This window comes from Accipiter gentilis, chromosome 32, assembly GCF_929443795.1.
Source record: "Accipiter gentilis chromosome 32, bAccGen1.1, whole genome shotgun sequence".
NCBI classification, from domain to species: Eukaryota; Metazoa; Chordata; class Aves; order Accipitriformes; family Accipitridae; genus Astur; species Astur gentilis.
This window is the reverse complement of record NC_064911.1, coordinates 12,789,300-12,811,172: the sequence shown is the minus strand read 5'-3', so window position 1 is coordinate 12,811,172 and position 21,873 is coordinate 12,789,300. Positions and strand designations below refer to the sequence as shown.

General features: G+C 40.6%; 1 protein-coding gene across 1 annotated transcript in view; it reads left to right on the top strand.

Moving 5' to 3' along the window:
• OTC (ornithine transcarbamylase) overlaps window positions 1-21,573 on the top strand; it is a 30,782-nt gene extending 9,209 nt beyond the window's left edge. Inside the window, exons 4-10 of the mRNA XM_049835363.1 lie at window positions 3,756-3,843; window positions 10,049-10,202; window positions 17,143-17,265; window positions 17,962-18,015; window positions 18,127-18,276; window positions 19,346-19,483; window positions 21,507-21,573. Coding sequence (XP_049691320.1) covers window positions 3,756-3,843; window positions 10,049-10,202; window positions 17,143-17,265; window positions 17,962-18,015; window positions 18,127-18,276; window positions 19,346-19,483; window positions 21,507-21,566 — 767 coding nt within the window. The 3' untranslated portion in view covers window positions 21,567-21,573. The remainder of the gene's footprint in view (window positions 1-3,755; window positions 3,844-10,048; window positions 10,203-17,142; window positions 17,266-17,961; window positions 18,016-18,126; window positions 18,277-19,345; window positions 19,484-21,506) is intronic.
• Window positions 21,574-21,873: the final 300 nt, after the last annotated feature.

Below are 21,873 nucleotides of genomic sequence, written 5' to 3'. Positions count from 1 at the left end.
AGATGCTGAATGCAGACAATATGTCACAGGGTAAAAATGGAGAGGAAACAATACAGGCAGAAAAGCTCTGTATACCTTCTTTTGTTGTGCACTGGAATATACGAGGTCTTAACAGCTTTACAGGGGTTCACTGCCACTGGCTTTAGTGGAATTACTCCCAACTCACTCCTCTTACACAGCGAGGTGAGAGAAACATGATGTCCATGCCTGAAGACTACTAAATACTGTCACAGAAATTGCATCACTTCATATATTCCAATATAGTGGGGATGTTATTACATGGCAGGAGTACAAGGTCTGGTTTTTGTTGGAGTGGCTAGTATTATTTAGCTTGGCCACGTTACAGGGAGGGCAAGAGTATTCTTTTAGCTTACTCTCTATTTAGAGGGGTAGCTTTAAAAAACTGCTTATGAGTTTTTAGGCTTCTACTTTAGGAATATTCTTGTAATTGCTGCCTAGAAGAGTTCTTTGGTTTCAGTCTAAACTGAAAAATACTTTCTATGGCAGGCAGTGAGGAAACTAACAAATCCAAATCCAGATGTCTTGAAACATAAAAAAGGATCCTTCCTTTGAGTTTGAGAAGATGGCTGTGTATGTCTCCTGGTGTCGGCAGGGCATTCCCACAACCATGTATCCAAGATGTGAACCAGAGGATTCACTTTGGCCCACTTACTTACCCAATGTAGCAGGGACAGGCTGGAACGTCTGTACAACCACCAGCACTCATGTCCTACGTGAAAGAGTTTGCATAAGTGGCCTCAATAGTGTGCCAAAGCCTGAGGCATAAAACTGTCCATTTTTGAAAACTAACAGTAGTGAGAAGTCTGGACAGGAGATAATAGTCTATTCTGGCTCTGCAGTATGAACATTTAATACAGTTTGTTGATGACACCAAGATTCATATAAACAGTTAGCATGTGGCTTTGGATATGACTAGCTTGTGACAACGAAGAGGATTAGATCTTCCAGTTTAACACAGCACTCCCGTGTGTGCTTATTTGCTGAATTGGTGCCTGCATATCTTCAAAAGTCTTTTTTTTTTCCTTTCTACTAGTAGTCTGGATGAAAGAATCTGAAGCAAAGATTCTGTCTCTGCAGCTATATACAAAGGTAGAGCACAGAGCTTCTGTATTTCCAGATGGAAAGTTTTGGATGGAAATATGTTCCCAGGCCCTGCACAGATGGCCAGTTCATGAGCAGAAAGCCCAACGCATTAGGACTCTGCTATGTACACAGACTCCAGGTGGTAGCTCTGACTGGGCTGCCTGACGTCTGGCAATTCTGAAAAAATGGCCAGATTCCTCTTTTTCTACCTGGAGATCATTTATAGAAAACAGAACATGTCCATGGGAGCCTGCCTGGACTGTGAAACATCTACCGAAGTGTATGCATTTAGAAGCCTAAAATGCAAGGCTATTGTATTGTGTGGAACTTGCAGGGATAAATCACTGACATAATTGTATATGACTTTGAAATTAGCCACAAGAAGCTGGACGGGAAAAGTTACTACAAATGACATGTCGTTGAATAGATAGGCTGTAATGTCTAGGCAACAGTTGGCATACACATTCCCATAAATACAGTGTTTGTGTCTGAGCTGCAGAGAGGAGGTGAAAGTATTTGAGGAAACCTAAACATTTTTCCTGCCTTAATACAAAAATGCTTCTGAATAACCAAGAAAGGAGGGCAAAGCAGCCAGCAAATGTATAGTGCTTTTCTAACAGCAATAAGTAACAGTAGAATGAGTGATGCTTCATTCTTAAAGGTTTGCTGTGTCTGACTCTAATCTTGTTGGGATTTGGAGCAATCCTTAATGATGACAAAGGGAAAGTAGAATCAGGCCCATTCAATACAATGAGTATACACTGGCTGGACAGAGCAGAGATTTGCCCTTCAGGTAGGGTCTGGAGCATCATTATTTTTAATCTGACTTTTAAGGAAATTGAGGCAGTCAGAAGGGAATGATTTTGCAGTATTATTTGTATCTACTGCATTTTAAAATCTAGAGAGTAGCTGAACTGATGCAAAGTGGAAGACCTCACCTCAACCCTGCTGCCCACATGGGATGGAAGTTAATAAGGGCTTCTCTATGTTAGGGGCCCAGTTGTGCAGCTGAGGCCTGCCACCTGAACCTAGTTGCTTGGTTTTATCTGTGAAAGGTTTCAGTGTTCACTCGTGGTTTAATCTTTTTTTGAAGAGTAGCTGTGGGATCAACTTTTAAAGTCTTTGACAGGCTTGTACAAACATCATGTTGAAGCTGCAGTCCTGGAGATGTCTGCAGTGCCATCTAATGGCTACAACCAGCCGAAGCAGCTTTTAACCTTTTCTCTTTTTTTTTTTCTTTCTTTCCTCTTTTTTTTTTTTCCTCCTTTTTTTTTAACAGCACGAAATTTATTAGCACCTCAACAGTTTGATAGAGAAGGGAGGGTCTCTGCTCTTCTGTGCTGTATGCAGCCTTTCTCTTCCTGGCAATAAAAATAAGATGGGCTTTCTTCTAGATTTCTGTCACAGCAAAAGGCTCACTCCACGCAGTGTTGTCTCAGCAAGGTTGGTATATCCACACCAAGATTCTCTGGAAATTTCCTCCATCATGGATATTAGTGAGAGGGCAAGATCTCCCTGACAATTTCTCTACTAGAAGGGAGTTGTTCTTATGCAGAAAATCTTCCCCAGTGCACAGAAAATGCCTTACAACACTACCTATAGCCCAGTTCAAATCCTACACTTTGTACATCCCCAGTTGTAGGACCCTGTGTCCTGTGCTAGGTTTATGCTAAACCATTTGTGGCAGTTCATAAAACAGCCCCCCTCAGGCCCCATCCTCCCAATACGTGGCCATGACAGACTTTACACTGAGATTCAATGGAGGGAGGCTTTAGGCTTGAACCAGGCAAAGGTAGAGAGACTCAAGTGTTGGTGAAAAAAGCTGTTTTCCTCCCTGTCTGTGTCGGCTGGTTGCTTGTGGTAGCTTTCTAGTGGTGGTGCAACAAAAATAAGGCAGGACAGAACCTGAGAGTTGCCATTAGCATGTATCCGAAATACTGTCCAGACACCTTTTAAGTTCCCCAAAATGTTTTATATTCTTAAATGATGCTCAGATCTTTCTATGGTTTCCTGTTCAGGACTGGATTTCATTCTTCAGACCTAATCCATCCAGTTCCTTGGCTCACCTTGTAAATTCTTAACTATTGCAGTGTGGAGGGGTGCTGGCAGTGCCTGAGATCTTTCCTTTTCTCTCTGTCCCGTTATAATTTTTAAGGCACTTGGTCATTTGTGACCAAGATCAAGTTTGTTATAGTGTATAAGAAGACTTATGGTTTTCTATCTGAATGACTGTACTTGAAGCTTCTTGCAAGGATGTGGAGTTACACCTAGTGATTCAGATGGGCCTTTTAGGATGCTAAGTCCCTTGAAGTGGAAATTCAGCATGATGAATGGATTACCTAGCTCTTAACAAGGAGCCACAGTGATGCTTTTGGCAATATGTAGCCTTGGAGCTTGAATGACTGTTCCTGTGAACACAGATCAGAACTCATGCCTAAGAATTTCGGCAAAGCATCACATTTGGGTGGTTTTATTCCAAAATACATTTATTTGTGTCTTGTGTCAGACTTTATGTGTTTGAAACATTTGGATGCCCTGCTGAATTTTTACTTTTATTACTGCAAATATCTTACATGAAGAAGATTTTGAATCTTGGCTGTAAATATGAGGTGCTGGTGCTTTCTTTCTTTTTTTATTTGTCCTCACTGTAGGATTTGCTCTCCTTGGAGGACATCCTTCCTTCCTTACCACACAAGACATACACCTGGGCACTAATGAGAGTCTCACAGATACAGCAAGGTTGGTAAAATGTCACTTGATTGATCACTATGTGTTTGGTAGTTGGTCAGGCTGCAACCTGTCTTACAGAATTTTGGAAGCTAATATTTTCTTTCTGGAAAATGTCAGAAGGCACTCCAAATTTCTTAAATATTTACAAATCAGCTCACAGAATCTGTAGTTCAGTACACCATCATTTCATCCACTCTAGCTCTCCAAAATGTCTCGCAATGAGAAATATTTTTATCAAATTTGGCATATATAGTGTTAAGGAGGGTGACAGTCACACAAACGGAAACATTTTATGAACCTCAGTAGTAGTATAGCTCCACTGATGACAGCACATACATTCAAACAAGACTAGAACCTTCTGGTTCTGTTGCTCCTCATGGACCTAGGAGTACAGCTGACTGGCAAATCAAAAAGCAAAATCAAAAAGCAAAGACTTTTTTTGTCTTAGTTAGGCCAGCTGCTGGTGGGCCTTAGACTACGTGCAGTGACAGGGTGGCACTGAAGGCCACTCTGATCCCCCTATTTCAGCAGCACCAAACTTGACCAACACTTTGCAGCCAGTTTCTGATTTCATGTGCCCTCCTCCACAGCTGTACACACTGTCAGGACTGCTGTGGAGGCTGGGCTATGGCATTATTCTCTTACTGGCACCCTTGGAAGATCTTAATCATGCCCAGTCCCGTGCATGCAGGGATGGGTAGCTAGCAGCCTATCCCCACTGCCATAGCAGGGAAGAACTGAGCTCAAGGTTTTTCTCCAGTGGATTCCCTCTGATGTTGCAGAAAGTAGGCAGAACATGAGGTTATCTTTTGCAGGTGCTCTTGCTGTTTTTTGTAGCACTCCATGTATTAAAGACTCATCCCAGCTCAGTATTTTGCTGCTTTCTAGGCAGTCCTTTTGCAGCCTGAGGTTGATTCAGTCAGGCTCAGCTGTTGGAAGGTTACTAGTGTCTGAAAGGTCCTTTTCGTTCTGGTGAAAGATGCAGTGTCAAGCTTTTCAGGCTTAATTCAAAATAGGCAATCGGCCAGCTGAGTTTCCATTGCTTCTGCTGTATACTACAGTTTTTACTGTCAGTAGGATTGTTTGAGAACTATGTTGCTGTTCTGTCTGTGATGAAATCCAAGAAAAATGTAAGAAAAAGACCAAACATTTGAACATTTTAGATTTTCCTTTCATGCTTTTAACTACTGAAGTGTAAGACATACGAGTGTTGATAGTAGAAAGTCAAAATTTCAGTCTCTTGAGGCTTGAAAGTACTTAGCTCTCACTCCTTGCTAGATACATAACTCTGCCAGTATCCAAGTAAGCTGCAACGATAGTGTTTAGATGTTTCAACAAAAGTGTGTCCCACTGCCTTGTTTTAGTAACTACAAGTTTAAAGGATTCAAAAATCATGTAAACTTGTGGGCCTACAAAGGGAACAGATTAATCTGAGGCTTAACAGTCAACTCTGAGGTATATTAGGCTACTATGTCCAGTGGCTACTGTGTCCAGTTCAACAGTACTCATACACTGTCATGGGATTCAAATACATCCCCTCAAAAGAAATTCTTCATACATAATGGGACAAAGCCCCAGTTTAAGCAGGACAGCTATAGCTTCATCAAAGTGTGCCATTTAAATGCTTCAAAGCACATGAATCTGTGCTAGAACTCTACTGGCATGAGAGATGGAGGATTTTTCAAGTCAAATATACATAACTGACTTTATGTCACATTAAAGGTGAATGCGAAACCTGTCAAAGGTAAATCCCCGATGCTGATGTGAATAAGTATTATTTCCCAAGCATCTTGCCTTTTCTTCCATTCTCACTGGACTGTTGTAAGCAGAGAGCCTCTCAGCTGAGCAGGGGTAGGAGGAGAGGATGCTGACAGAGGGCACAGTAGGAGGGAGATGGGAGGGTGGTGCTGAGAGCCTGGGGCTGAAAAGACAGAACCTGGCATGGTGAGCAGGGCTACCGACACACCAGGCTGGGAAGACAAAGAGCAGCTGTTTACATCAGCTTAAAGGAACTGAAATTGAGAAGGGATGAGACGCACCAGAGCAGTGGGGAATGAATGAAAAGGTGCCGAGGTGTCACATTTGGGAAAGAGTGGCTTCAGGCTCCAAGGCCAAATGAGGTGGAAGGATTGCAGGTGAAGCCAAAAGAGGGGTTGGTTTACCAGGGCCAATGTGAAATTGCACTGTGGCACTTGTGAATGGGAAAGGAAGGACAAATGGCGAGAGTCTTAAGAGCAGTATGTCAGGGTGCCATGTGGGCTGGTGGCTCCTTGGGGACTAGGGAGGCTCGGCTGCCAGGAGCTACCCCTGGGTCAGGCAGGGCAGGGCCTCGTCAGCCAGCACCCATTCCCCTGCTCCCAGCCAGGGAGCAGGGCAACTGGGAGGCAGCTGGTGGCAGCCACATCCCAGGACATCGGGCACCTCTGTGGGGATGGGTGTGAGCCAAGGCCAGGCTGGGACATCAGCCTACAGCGGGGCGTCCAGGTCAGGATCAGCATGGACATAGATATGAAGCAGCAAGAGATGTGACTCCCAAGAGAAGGGGGCTGTCTGACATCAGAGTGATGAGGGGTAGCCCTCAGCTGCTCTATTGGAAAGTTGGTTCTGATCCCCAGCAGCCAAACCTCCAGGAAGGGGAAGGATGTGGTCAGGGCCTTTACATGGTGCTCCTCTGCAATAACCTCTCCAAGCACCATCCCACCAGACATGCAGAACTGTCATCCAGAGGCTCTCTGCCATTCCTGCAGCAAATCCAGGTATGTTCTGGTACACAAATGGACAGGCTTTTATAGTCCAGTTTTCATTTCTTCTTCTTCCCAAATGGGATAATAAAGGGCCATTAAATCTTTGGTTCACAGTCTCTCAAATGACCTTTGTTTGCACAAGCAAATGGGAAAAAGAAAGACAGTAAGCTACAAGAAATAAGGCAAAAAGTAGAAGCAAGCAAATCTTCCAGCCATTCTGGAGGACTCCCCATTCTGTGGAGAAAGCTCCCACAATACCTACTTCCCATGCAAACCTTCAGCCCCTCGTTTCTCTGTCACTGCTTGCTCTTCCAGGACAAGTACCAATTTAGGACCCTGACCTGGGTATTTTGCTCCTCTGCTGAGTTACAGCACTTGCCTGCTACAGTGGAGTGAGGGCTTTCCCAAGTCATTACAGACCCCCATGTGGTCTCCTTCACTCCTGATCTCATTAGCAGAATTATTATTGACTTTGCATAATCAAGGCTGAGCGGTTTACCCAAAAGAACAACCTGCGTGTTAATTTCTTGGCATTTCTTGTGAATGAAGGGTAACATGCCAACCTCATTCAGTTAATGAAAGAATAAAAAAGAATGCCTGTAGTAGACCCAGAGGGTATTTCAAATATTTACAGCCATATGTCTAGGGCTCTGAAGGCCTTAGAAGTACTTGAGATTGAGACTTAAAGCAAAAGGGGCACAGTTCTATGTAAGTCCCAGGTTTTATTAGAATTGCTGCAGGTAAGGGTTGAAAGCATTTCTGCTGTGAACATATTTTTAGTGACTTATTACCTGCTCATAATACAGTTCTTCCATGCTTCACAAGACATTTACATTTACGCTGACACAGTAGCAAAAAGTTACCACCCATTAAGGAGCTCTAAGCCTTTCAGTGCTGTTTAGCATGTCTGATATATTACGTGAAATGAAATATAAGTACTGTATCTGTATTTTCCACTGTGGAGCAGTTCCATTGTGCACCACTATAGCTCAGTGGCCATAAGGTTCAGTGACAGCACTGAAGAACTCATAGGATGATTTTACCAGTCCACTGGCATTATTAGGGGATGAATCTCTGCGTCTATGGGGAACAGGTTTACTTCTCACCGCTTACCAAGGACACATCCACCATATGCCCCTGTAAGACTATGAATGACAATGAAGTAGTATTGTCAGAAATTTAAACCTTTTGAATGGGTATATATTTTCAAAACAAAACCAAAACTATGTTGGATAGCAATATTCTACCCAAAATATATGCAAGTGCCTCATTTTCAAGTTCAGAGATCAGCCACACCAAAAAGGCATACTTTTATTTGTGTTTAATTTTGGATTCCTCAGAGGATACACTTGAGTAAAAATTTCCAGCTTTTTTCTGTAGAAATAAAAATTATTTTGAAAAGAGAGATATGCAGCATTCCAATACATTCATGTATTTCCAGGCTCTGGGATTTTGAAATTTATAGGCTCACAGTCTTGCGAAAAGACTGAAAAGAGATAAAGACCTTATAGTTAGTGATAACATAGGAACCTTAAATGGAAAGTCACCTGATGAGCCTGTGCTTACTCCCCCTCACCTTCCAAAACTTCTTTAGTAAAGACTCTTATCCAGCCAGGTCTTTTTTCCTATGCAATCCCAGCCTTACATGGTTTCCTTTAAATTGATTTGATTACAGGAGACTTCATCTCCTCAGATGAGGTTTTGTTGTTTTTTGGGTTTTTTTTTTTAGTTCAACTTGGTTTTGATTTCACAAAGCACAAACCCAGTTTCCACCTGGGTTTCCTACTATAAGATATGATATCTAGAAATGCTGGCAGAGGGACTATCTGGTGTCTTGCTGGTAAGTGTCTAGTAAGTCTAGTATCTACTTTCAATAGATTAAGGAAGAAAATCCAGCAGTTTTCACTATTTAGTAATTGATTGTGACTGCATTTCCTCTAATGGCATACCCTGTAAAGGAACCATCTTCTTTGAATTCTTTATCAGTCAAGTCGGGTAGGAATCAGCTGTCCTGGCATCCTAAAAAAGTCTAAGAAAAATAGGCAATTTCCCAGTATGATTCCTTCTTTTCTTGACTGGTGGGACTGGCTATGTCTTGTTTTGGGGGGACACCTGTTAGATGGCTAACAAAAAGGACCATACATCCCATCCCTGATGACTAGTTCAGAACAGAACAGGTTTTCCGCAGTCACATGCTTCAAGCTAGAATAAACACACACACAGAGAAAAAGAAACTCAAGAGCTAAGAAGAAATAATGGCACAAACAGCAACTGTTCAAATACTTTGCAATCAGTAAATACCTTGTTCAGTTGCTTCTTTTTACCTGGAGCTGCTACCGGCAGTCTTTTCTTCAGAGAGAGCTCTACAGGGAATCTTGTAATATTTTATAAGAGTTTTGCTTGTGTGAGGAATGTCTTGTGTCAGTAGAAAATATTTGTTACTGACTTCATCAAGAGATTTGTCTGTGTAAAGTCCATGCATTAATAGCCACAAGAGGAGATACCAGAATTCTTCATGGCTAATCAGGAAGATAGATAGTGCAAGAATTTTTCATACTCTTGTATTCAGTCTCTTCCTTGTTTTGTTTTAAAGTCCTATCAGAGATAACATAAAAACACACAAAATGCTACCTCAAAGTCAGGCTTCAGGGCCTGATTAAAACACAGAAATGCAGAGAAATGCAGAGTTCCAGTCCCTATTTAATTTATCTAAAGAATTCAGAGCATACCAATATACTATGCTAATCCACTGTGCTAATCTCTGAGTCTTTCACACTTTGGGAAATGAGGCTAAGGCCAGAGTGGTACAGCAACTCCTGCATGCCCCTGTCAGTATACTGAGTTTCAAATTTGAGCATTACTTTAGTGCTGATACCATGTCTGTCAATACACAGGTGTGTAGGTAGGAGAAAGAACAGGCTGGTGGTGTTGGCCTCCTGTTTCTGTGTTCATTAAGATCAGTAAATAATTGTGGTAGTCTAAGACAGATCTGTATTCCTAATCCTCACAAAATCCAGGCTACCATACAGGAACACTGTGATATTCAGTCAATGCTACATTTGTTCTTTGCTAAAAGACTCCAGAAATCTTATACCTTATCTCTTCTAAAGTTATCAAATTCTTCAAATGTTACAGTGTTACACCATCTCTTATCTTAGTTCAGATACCTTAACATTTATTGATGTTACTTCTGTAGCTACAATCAAACACTAAAGAGAAAAAAAACATAAAATACAGCAGCAGTTTTCATTTACTTTCTATAGTTTGTTAATAAGTAAAACTTCTTACTTATTAGCAGCTTGTAAAATATCTGCATTTAAGTGTGCTATGCAGGCATGATAAATTATTCAGATAGCTGAAAAAAATTGATTCATTACCAGTTCTCATTAATATTTATGTGTTGCACGCTGAAGAGTGCAACAGGGTTATATTTATTATGTTTGACTTGGGTATTTTCTGCCATCCTCCAGGGTGCTGTCCAGCATGACAAATGCAATCTTGGCTCGAGTTTATAAGCATAACGATCTAGACCTAATGACGAAAGAAGCCACGATCCCAATAATCAATGGATTGTCCGATTTATACCATCCTCTCCAGATTTTAGCTGATTACCTAACTCTTCAGGTAACAATATAATCCCCGTTTAATAACAATTTTTTTTGCTAAGTCTTGGTAAGTATTTGGGGATGTCAGGTTCAAAACCACTTATTCCTAGGTTTTTCTAAGTGGTAATTATATGGCACTTGTTATTTAAAGAGATCTTCATCCAGCAATGTAATTAAGGACCTGTTTAATTTAAAACAATTACCTAGTCCTATCAGCTGTAGTGGGACTGAAGTTAAGCATAAAATTAAGTACTTCATTGGAATTAGGCTGCAATTAAAAACATGTGCAGGGGGCTTTACATATTAAGATAAAGGTGAGATGTTGGCTCAACCAAAGGCAGTGGAAGTTTTTCCACTGACTTAAAAAAACCTCAGTAGTTCACTCTTGATTCCTCCATAACCTATGAATAGTTTAAAAGGAATGACTATTCATATATTAGGAAATCAGTTAAAGAAATTTGTTTTGAAAAGCCAGTTAATGCTAGCAGTGCAAACGCCTAGTGTTCAGGCACTTAAACCTATTTAAACTTTGCTCACATCAAAGAAGAGTTTAAAAAGATTACATTTTGTAGTTTAATCTAATGAAATAGTTGATTTGACAGCAGGATAATGTTTTACACATAGAATACCAGATGTTTATCTGTGAACAGAAGGACTATGCTGTTTTACAATCAATTGAGGAACTGGCTTATAAAAAAGATTATTATACTGCAGAGCTGGTTGACAACTATGATAAACTCCTCTGACCTTGTTTACTTTCTGAATGAATAAAAATCACACTGCTTGAAAAAGGGAGGGCAGAATAATTTCCTGATTCATTCAGCTCTGTTTCTCAGGTGTCAAAGACTGCTGTGGGACATTCAGTATATGGAAAAAGATCCAGTGAGAGTAATATTAAATTATTCATGCCTTAAATTTTAAATACTGAAAGACTCATATGTTTAGTCAAAATTACTCCTTCCTTACTTTGATTAGTATTTTTCATAAAATTTTTGATACTTAAAGTGAAGAGACCAGCAAAAATTGGTGAACTTGAGACTAAAATGTTTCCCATACCTCAGGATAAGGTACATTTGTGAGATCACATTGAACCATCTTCAGTGAACTGTTCAAATTACGTAAGACAGTAAGCTGTAATGAGAGTGCCATCAGTCATCAAATGTCATAATTTCATTTAAACACTGTGTGCAACTGTAAACCAGGTGGAACTTATAGTTGTGTTTTGCAGGGTGTTCTATCTTGCAAACATCTTATTTATTAGCATTTTATCACTTGTGAATAACAGGCTTCAGGATTAATCTGTGACTCATAGTCTACATGACTGTTGGTATCTCTGCCCCTAAACCTGTTTTTTTTCTGGGACACTAACGACAGCACCAATTCCCAGTCAATGAAGAGAGACCGCTGAGCATCTCAATCGCCCTCTAGAAATGCATGTCTTTCTCCACTCATCTTAGGGGGAAACTTATGGAGATCAGCAGAATGAGTACCTGCCCTGTTGATCATCCTCTGCTCCTCCTCCATTGTCTCCTTGTATAGGGCAGCCATGGTAGAAGGCTGGATTTTTCCTTGGTTTGAATACCTAGGGCAGCAGCAACAGCGGGTGGGTGGCCTTGTTGCATTAAGCACTGCGCAGGACGTCTTTGGAAAAAGTGTCCTCGCCCATTTTACCTGATGAGGAAACAGGACCATAAACAGTTGCTGCTCAAACATGAGAAACATTTGACGTGGAGAGGTATCATGACAAAGTGAGCACTTACAGATATCTCAGTGAATGGCTCAGTTTTTGGACAGCCATGGAAGCTTTTTAAAATTTGCAGCACTTTCCCAGTCAGCCTGATAAGCAGAGCACTGTTTCCTCCCACTGTGCCCATCTCTCCCCCAGGCTTTCCAGCATGTTCCTTCACCCAGAGTTTGTCAGGAGGTCTTTAGAGGGCAGCTGGGTGGCCACCCCACTTTGCCAAGGGCATGCCGCACCACTGGTTTCTGACCCGCTTTCCTTTCTTGCTTTCTTACCCAGAAGGGAGAGGCAGGCGGGGGGGAGCTCTCTGCAGCGCACTGTGGGTGTTGGCACTGCCTGCTCTTTCCCTTTCTGACCTGCCCGTCTGCTGCCTTTTTTCCTCTCGGCACTGGCCACTGAGGTGGAGAAGACTGGTCTTACAGCCAGTAGCATGTAATAAAATGGCATTTTAATCATATAACGAACTTTACCAGATCACAGAAGCAGAATGAACACTTGAAGAAGTGTGAGCCACAGGGTCTAGCTGCTACCACAATCAAACTTCTGGGATTTTTGGCAGGGTAAAAAGATGTTACCCGAGTACTGCCTGCAAGAAGATTAATATAGGGATGTTGAATAGTACCACCAATTCTTTAAATGAGTTGAAAGTTCATATATAACATTTGGACTGCTTTCCTGCAATGCAAAGGCAATTTATTGGATTTATACATACATGCAAACTACAATAGTGGCATTTATATTTAAATGTAACTACAGATTTTGTGCAGCTTATTTCTCTTTAAAAATGTCTCTTCCTGATATCTGTAAATATTTTCATGCCTGGATCTGCTTCTCCCTGCTGTACTTTTTTTTTTTCTCTTCTTTTTTCTCCTGCTGCATTTACCGGTGGAGCACTACATGCACTCTGGCCCTCTTGAGGCTTAGCACATTTTTATTCTTCCGTTTTCTAAATCGTATTAATTTTGTCATGTGCCTTCTTGAATCCTCTTCAAGCACTTTCTTGTTGGTCTGAAACTACCTAATTTCCTGTTTGTTTTGTCAGAATGTCTTCTCGCTTATGGCTTCTGATTCCTTTTCCACAGGTGCATTTTAGTGTGGTTATTTTAGTACAGTCTGTTGCATTCCGCAAACAATGCATCTGGTTTATTTTCAGGGCTGTCAGTTCTCATTCTGTATTCACAATGTTCTTGTCAGATCACGAAGTGTACTCCTGTCGTGAACACTGGGGTGAGATTCTTCCAGTTCAACATCTTCTTGCCCAGTGCCTTCTTCCTGAGCAGCCTGGAGCCCCTCACATGTTTGACATCTAAGCTGGCTCTGCCTTTTAATACTGTGGTCAGGATTAATGCCCTCTATTATGCCAAGAGGGATGTTTTTCTTAGCATCCGTGCTACCCTCTTTCTTAAAAGTTGGGTTGAGCTGAGTTTGCACTTGAGTTACAACCCACTAGGAATGGTTGTAAACATCATGCAACCTGATTTTGAGGGTTTGGGGATTTGGCCTTTAAAGACTGAGTTTGTGTGCTGGTACTGTGCACACACAGAGCCACTTCTCCGTCTGTGCTGAAGGCGTGTAACAGCCACTTGCTGAGTCCACCCGGTGCCTCTCAGTCTCCTGGGCAGAAACTGTGGCTCACAACTGCTGCTCTGAGAAGCTTGGCTGGAGGACAGCATCATACAATTTGTATCCTGGGGACAAACCGGGTACTGACATTGATTCAATTGATATTAATGTCACTGGCCAAATCAGCTAACTTGTAGCTGACTGCAGGGTGGCCAGACTGGTAATTAGAGTGGATCCATATGCCACTATCTTTTTATGTCATTGGTCTGAAAGGAAATTTCTTTTTCAGAAAGAAATGGTTGGCATAAGAAATATATCAATGATTCCTTTTTAAATAGTGTAACAAATTACAGCATTGCCCAGCTTGAAGAGGGCTGCCATATATTCTCAACTTCTCCTCAATATGTGACCCAAAGAGCTCAAATTATTACAGTCTTCAAATTCATCATCATCATCATCATCATTATTCTAACAGTTAGAAATCCCAACTAAGATCTGGACTGATCTTCTAGAATATACTGTTTCAATAACCATGATAAAAAACAATGTGGGAGTAAGAAACATAACTGGCCCAGCATCTGCCTTCAGCTCAGTTTGAGAGCTGGTAGATCCAAGTTTGCCCGGTTTCTCATTTACTGGATTGCACTGCCTCCCAAAGGGCTAAAGCTTTGACTAGTCCCATGCTTTCCTTTTTAAATTTTGACAGATTATTGATTCATTATTCAAAAGCTTGTTTTAATTGAGGGCTGTTATGACTGTTGTGGTCAAACATTTCAGAAGTAATCTATAATGGTGTCAGAGTTTCAGCCCAGCTGGAAGCAAGTCCAGGCAGAGGCAGACATGAATGTCCCTAATTAAACCAGTCTTCTCTAAACATACAACAGTACTAAATCACTGAGCATGCTTATTTTTTCCCAGGGTTTGATACGCTGATACACTGCAACCATGGATAAGAACAGAATGAAACATTGTAAAAGCAGCATGAGCATGAGAAAGTTGACTGTAAAATTGACATTAATTATTTAGCAGGGATTTTTCGTGAGAATAGCAAAGTCAAGTTTTGTGGCAGTACAGCAGCAATCACTAGTTTGCCAAAGAGGCATTCATAAGGGAGAAGGGCTCCAGACTTTCTAAATATGTTATTTTTTGTATGGCTTTACTAGAAGTGTAAATATTTTGAAGTCAGGTTCTAAATGTAAAGCGAAACTGCAGAACACCCAAGCAGGTAAAAAGCCTACATCAATATAACAGAGTTTGGAAAAACTGGGGAGGGATGTAAGGTGAAAAATATCTTCAGAGGCTCAGGTCATCAGCATGTATTCTAAAGGTGCTGGTTTAACCTAGAGTGTTACCATCGTGGCAAAACACTTTTAGCAGGATTTTCTCTGTGCAGTTGTATAAGCATATATTGTAAAAGAGGAAAAAAATATGTATGTCTCATATATGGTAGCTTTCATATTGTCTCAAAGCTTTCTGGTTCTGACCAACACAATAATCTCATCTTTCTTGGAATCTGAGGATGGATGTGTATAAGCAGTACAGTCACAGTCATAGTGACTGGCTTTAGATGAAGAGGTTTGAGTTACAGCAGCAGTGTACCAGTGGCAGCATAAAGCTTAACACAGGATATAAAATAGGCTCCACTAGCACACACACAGCTTGATTCTGCCTTGTCTATGACTTCTTCCATTAGCTAAATGTCTTCATTAAGATTAGCTCAGCTATGTCCACTCAATACAGTAGTCACTGCAGATGTGGCTTTGCAATTTGCAGTGCATATTGAGGGTCATTATACAGACATCTCCAGTACTTCGTATTTTATCTGTAACAGCTAGTAGCTTGGGAAAACAGAGAAAACTATTTAGTACGCACTGTGTTGCTTTTAATGCAGAGTAGCAGCTGGTAATAAGGTGGAAGTTATTTAACATAGCAGTATATTTGTGACTCACTAGTCAGTGCTTTGAGCATTACAGGCTGCGATGCCTATTTTTAAACAGTAAAATCAAAAGAACACAGGGCTGTCTCATTTGCTTCTGGCTGTGGGTTTGTGTCTTAGCTATCACTAAGACCTAGCTGCAAACAACCCCTTAAATAAATGCTTTAGTTTGGTCTTCTCCTAGGAACACCATTGCTAGGAGATGTGGAAGAACTTTGAAAGATCCTTAGAGACCTGCAGAGCTGTTATACTGAAATAACTTCCATGTACACAAAGTCCCGATTTGATCTGTAAATGCTCTTGCATCAAACCTCTGCCAATGAGCCTGCTGCTAACAAACTTCAAGTGGAAAAGCAATAGTTTTACAATAACATAGTTTTAGCCCTTAAACTGTAGGCAGCCTAGGACTCTATTAGGTTTAGATTTCAACAGCATTTTAATGTCTTTCAATATTTCAAGTGCTACTATTTTTGACTCAAAATTGTGGTCGCTGGCAGAAATGCCACTAACTTTGTTCTGGAACAACTTCACAGCTATTTGTTTAGGAGAAACTGCTGCTGGGAGAGGAGGGTCCCAGCCCTTTTCCCGTTCGGTCTTTTGGCATCTTTGCTGCAACTGCCTGCAAGGTTGCCGGTTAGTACGGCTCTACAATGTGGATGCTTATCCTCTCTGACAAGCATTGAATCATGTCACACAAAATGTTGAAACACTGTCTGGCTTCCAGCTACTACAATGCAGTTGTAGTGTGGCCCAATTTTGAACTTATAATAAAAGAGTCTCCATCGTGTCTTTAGTCTTTTTCATGAGGTGGAGTTGTACAGAGCAGGCATATACAGATGTATTTGATTATGTCTTTACAAACTTTCTGATATCAACTTAAGTAACTATAAACATGCATATTTAAAACAAGGCTTGCTAAAAAATCTCAAGTTGTCCTTCTCTGGAAATATGAAACTCCTGTTACTCTTGTTCCTCTTTAGGCCTTATCTGTTGGTGGCTGAGGGCCAGAGTAGCTGCACATGTACACACTGTAAGCGCCATCAGGCTACAGTTAACACTGTAATGCTGATTCCAGTTCTGGTAAAAAAATCACTGCACTCTCGCTGTGCAACAGAGAGCAAACCCTGCAGGCCATGAGTGGCACAGCTGCTTTCAAAGTATTGCTATTTGTTGTCCTGTACAGCTGTGATGGTTAAAATGCACTCTAAGGGCATGGCCGCTGCCATGGCCGCAGGGAACACTGTGTAGAGCCAACCAAGCCAGAGCAAACATGAATAGGGATATTTTCACAATCTGGGGGAAAGCTGGAAGGATTGCTATCCTAGGCATTAGGACTGCCTCTAAATTAAGAATTTCTGCCATTCACTGATATATATGAGCACCAACTCATGGCTGTAGGGCTTTGGTGCTGAAGTTGCTGTGTGTCCAGTGCTGTGTCTCTCAGCCTGGGCCTCACCATATGGCATATGTGTCAATGTGTCCTTCACTGGAGAAACCTGCAGCGCTTGGGTCTTCATCTATGACACAGGGGGCTTTCCCTCCCTGACCGTCTTGTAGCTGGAGGAAGTTCAATTAAACGTATGGTTTCATGCAGCTAGCATTTGAAGGTAGCCGGCCTTCTTTGCACCGGACCCATCTGATCAATTCCTCCTACCTAGGGCATCAGCTTGCTCAGCTCGCTTGGAACATAACCCCAAGGCTGTCTGATTTGTTTGGCAGGAGCACTATGGTGGGCTCAACGGGCTCACTGTCACCTGGATTGGGGACGGAAACAACATCCTCCACTCCATCATGATGAGTGCTGCAAAGCTGGGAATGCACCTGCGTATTGCGACTCCCAAGGTAAGGCAAGCCATGCGCACAGAGTAAGGAAGGCAAACTTTGCCCATTCTTGTCTCAGCCACTTGGATACTTCCCAAGGGCCTCAGGTAGTGGTGCTTGCATGTATCTTGAGCGCCAGCCTTCAGAAGCAATGTTCAGAATCCTGATTCTGTTATTTTGATGCAAAGCAGGAGTAATTCTACTGAGTCCAACTTCAAAAGGGCTGAGGGGAATTCATGATTGCAGTATAAATCATGGAGGATAATAATTCAATTTGGGAAAGAGTTACAAAGCCATCCAATGCCCCCCCCCCCCCCCCCCCCCCCCCAAGTTTTAAAGTTTATTCAGATTGGTGGAAGTGTTGCATCTTGGTTGGTCCAGATTAGTGATGCAGCTTTTTAGAATGCTGCATTATAATACAACATAAAATATAAAACAAAGAATCAGTTTAGAACAAAAAAATTAAATTATGTATAGGCATTTCATTCTGTAACTATTGAAATACATTTTTCTTACCTTATCAGAACACTTTCCACCAGTTTATCTCCAAAATAAACTTTCAACAAAATCAACATAATTTCCTCAGGTTTTACAGTTTTGAAAGACATTCTTCTTCCCATGGCAAATGGTTCAGTATTATTATTCTAACCAGTGTTAATAATCAGTAAAGCTCTTATATATGTCCCATGATATGTTACCTATCATCTCTTTTGGCAGGGCTTTGAACCAGACCTCAGAATAACTCAAATAACTGAACAGTACTCCAAAGAGGTAGGACCCTAAGAAATAGCCTAGTAGAATAGTTTGAATAGAGTTTATTTTTCTTCTAAATGAAGTTGAAATTCCTTGTCTTCCTGATCTTCCTTATTTTATTCACATTAGTATGGTACCAAGTTACTTCTCACAACAGATCCTTTGGAAGCTGCAGACGGTGCCAATGTTTTAGTTACAGATACATGGATAAGTATGGGACAAGAAGAGGAAAAGAAAGAAAGACTGGAGGCATTTCAAGGTTATCAGATTACAATGCAGGTAAAAACTGAGATTTAGGTTTTTATTGATGCATTTACAGTTTGTATTTGTAAGAATCAACATCAGCAAAGCATGGGTTTGGTATTTTTTTGAGTGGGGCCATGGAACAACCACATGCAAACCTCCCTTCAGCTTGAAAAATTCACAAAGATAGCAAGGCTTGAGTTATCTTATACATTTCATGTTGTTTGGCCTCTTTCAGAGCTTCCCAATGAGATCTAACTCCAGAACATGTGCAGGAGGCCTAACCTTTTACTTCTTTATGACCTAAAAACTATTTCTAACTTTGCATTTCCTCTTTGCTACCAGAAATGATCCCTTATATTTTATTTTGAATGAGTAGCTCACAGATTAACTCTTAAATGCCTGGGCAGCATTTGGGGCAATTTTGTGTATATCCGTCAATGAATAAAGCATGAAATATATGTCTTTAAAATCATCTAGTTGAAATGCTTATCATTACAAAATCAGTTAGAGAAAAATGCAAAGCCATAAACTATTAATTGTCTAAGATAAAAAGGACATTTTCATTGCTGATAGAATTACTGGTTTAATTGACTGTATTTAACATAAGTTCACAAAATACTATTGATGGGTATGTCTCTGAACTGGCCTAAAATGCTTTAATTCCTTGTTCATTGGTATTAGATCAATATATTATGAGTGACAACATCAAAAGAAAAAACTATGGCCTTTTAAATCATGGTTTAGTATGTTCTTGTTGCAATTATCAATAGTATTATATTACTGTATGGCATTCAAATAAAGATTGCATTTTATTGATCCAGTAAGTCACTGGAGTTTTTACGCCCCTACTAAAGCCAGAGAAATCAGAGTAGATATTTGACTTTTGTGAAGTCAGCGCTGAACTCTTACTGACATAAATGGGGATATTCCCATCTTAATCACAGATGAGGAATTCTTTTGAAGTCAGTGGAATTCTTCTGAGTTCATCATCCAAGTAACTAGAGTGCGAGCTCATATAAAATTTGTTAACCTTTTTACTAGTTAAAGATTTTATTAATGTCCTCACATATTTCTTTATTTTTATATGCTTTTTGATCTACAGACTGCAAAATCTGCTGCTTCCAACTGGACTTTTTTACATTGTTTACCCAGAAAACCTGAAGAAGTTGATGATGAAGTGTTTTATTCTCCACGGTCATTGGTTTTCCAGGAGGCTGAAAACAGAAAATGGACAACTATGGTAACAAAAAGAAGATAGCAATAGTTAGAGATTAGGGTCGGCTTCTGTTCTGCCTTACAATACAGGCTTGGATTCAGCTTAGTTCCTCAATAAACAGTAAATGTTAATGCATATGTTTCAAATGCACCCCACAGCACATCACAATTTTGACTGTAGGCAACATATATATGTAGCACAAACACTTCTGGACACAAATGTGACCTATTTTGATGATAATCTGCTGTTGCTTGACCCAGTTTTTATCACTAAGTGAAATCTACAGTATAAGCTGTAATTTTTTGGTATCTAAATCACTGGATTTTCTCTAATGATTAACTCAGCTGTTCAATTTTAAAACATGTTAAATGCTGAGGTCCCAGGGACTGGTCTTAGAAACTACAATTTCCCAAACACTTAAAGCTAGAGATTCTGCAGTTTTCTCTCAAGAAAACCTGCCACTGACACCAGTGGGAACTCTCCCTGAGAAAGTGCTGCAAGAGCAAAGCTTTGAAGGACCCTGAAAAGTTATGGTGTGGGTAATACTGTGTGATCCATGGGAACCATGACAGGACACATGGCACTTAACATATACCATAACTCCCCTCTCAGCATTCCTAGAATTTCAGAAAATTACTGCCAGATCTCAGTAGCCTGTTATTTATTGTCAGCTTTAGAACCATCATGTCGACAAAAGCTAGTGAAAACTTTGAGGTAAAAAAACAAACCAAACCAAAACAAAAATGACATTGTCATAGCTCTCAGATGAACTCTAGATGTGCTCCAGGTGAAGAAGTGGTTGAATATTGTATTTACCAAAGCCTCAGATTTTGGACATTGTCAAAATTATTAACAAATTTGTGTTAAATTCAGAGTTTTAGCCTTAAAATTCCAAAAAGTGCTCATATATTGTATTTTTATTTTGCAATGTTTCTAATCACCCTAAATATTATTTTTTACAAAGAAAATAAACCCTTTACTTTGGGTTCCAGCTGCACATTTTTTGGGGGGTAAGAAAAATGTCATATTTGTATTTTCTCAAGCTATAGGCATAATGAATGTATGGACCTTGTTTATATATTATTTTCTACCACTTTCAGCTCAGACAGCAAACTGAAAAATAAATTATTTGCTCAGCTGTAGTTCCAAACAGTGCTGAGTGCAGCTACGACAATGGGTAGCAGCGGGGGGCTGCCCCGCTGTATGTTCAGTCCCCACTGTGTGCCTGGGACTACCTGTCACACTGAGCAGTGCTGAAGGGAAAGGAAGGACAGGCAACAAGACCACAACCCCTGGAGAACCATTGTAAACCCAGTTCTGGGCCAAAATAACAATTTGCGGTCAGACATTGCCCTGAAATCACAACAGCGTGAAACAGGTAATACCTTGTCAGAACCAAGCAAGCGTGGGGCTTGTTATGTACACAGGTGTGGGGAAGATGGCAGAGCTGCTGCAACACCATGTTTTATTTAGCTGACATTCCCATTACTCTTATTTTACAGCCATACCTAAAGTTTGTTGGAGTACTAGGGGAGGGCAGGAGGGGTAGATGACACACTATTAACCTCAGCGAGGATTTTCCATGTTTTACCACAGAAAGTATAGCTAAACTGGGATAAATTTCAAAGTCCTTATTCTAGTATGGCTTCTGCTAATGGAAGTTCTGCTGAAATCCACAAGCAAGCTCGTGCTGTTTGGGTACCTACAGCATCTCCTAGCAGTAGCTGAGGATACAATATAACATGCCAAAAAGGCCTGAGCATTTGATCTAAATGCTTTGTCTGAATTTCTCCTATGCTGTCCATTAATATATTTTGTCCGCACTGAGAAAACCTATCAGCTACAATACGGAACATCCTAACTGATTTTCAGCTCTTTCCTGATTCATCATCAGAAATTCTAGCAAATAAATCTAAGTGTGCGGTTTTTGTCAGGACAATAATTTTCAACACAAGACTTTAGAGCTGGAAAATATTTCCCCCTTATTTATTTTTATGGAGTATCTGTTTCCAATGTGATTGGATTTTTTCTTTTCTTCCTCCTCTAGGCTGTCATGGTTTCCCTGCTGACAGATTACTCACCACAGCTACAAAAGCCTACATTTTGATGCTTGGATTCCTGCCAAGAGAAAAATATTCCTCATCGGCAGAATATTCTGGTCCACAAATACATAGATCTTCTTCAGAAAGCATCCAGGCAATGAATGATTCTTTAATAAAACTGTATAGTTAGCTGTATAATATTGCATTACATTCGTGAAAATGTTGAAGACAATGAACACCATTGCAAAAGCTGCTTTTCATCTTGATGCTCCAAGTTGGCTATGCTTTCTAGTGATCAGCATCACGGAAAATGTTCCAAGGTTGTACTTTAATGATTGGCTCTACCAGCATTGTAAGCATAGCGCAGTCTAC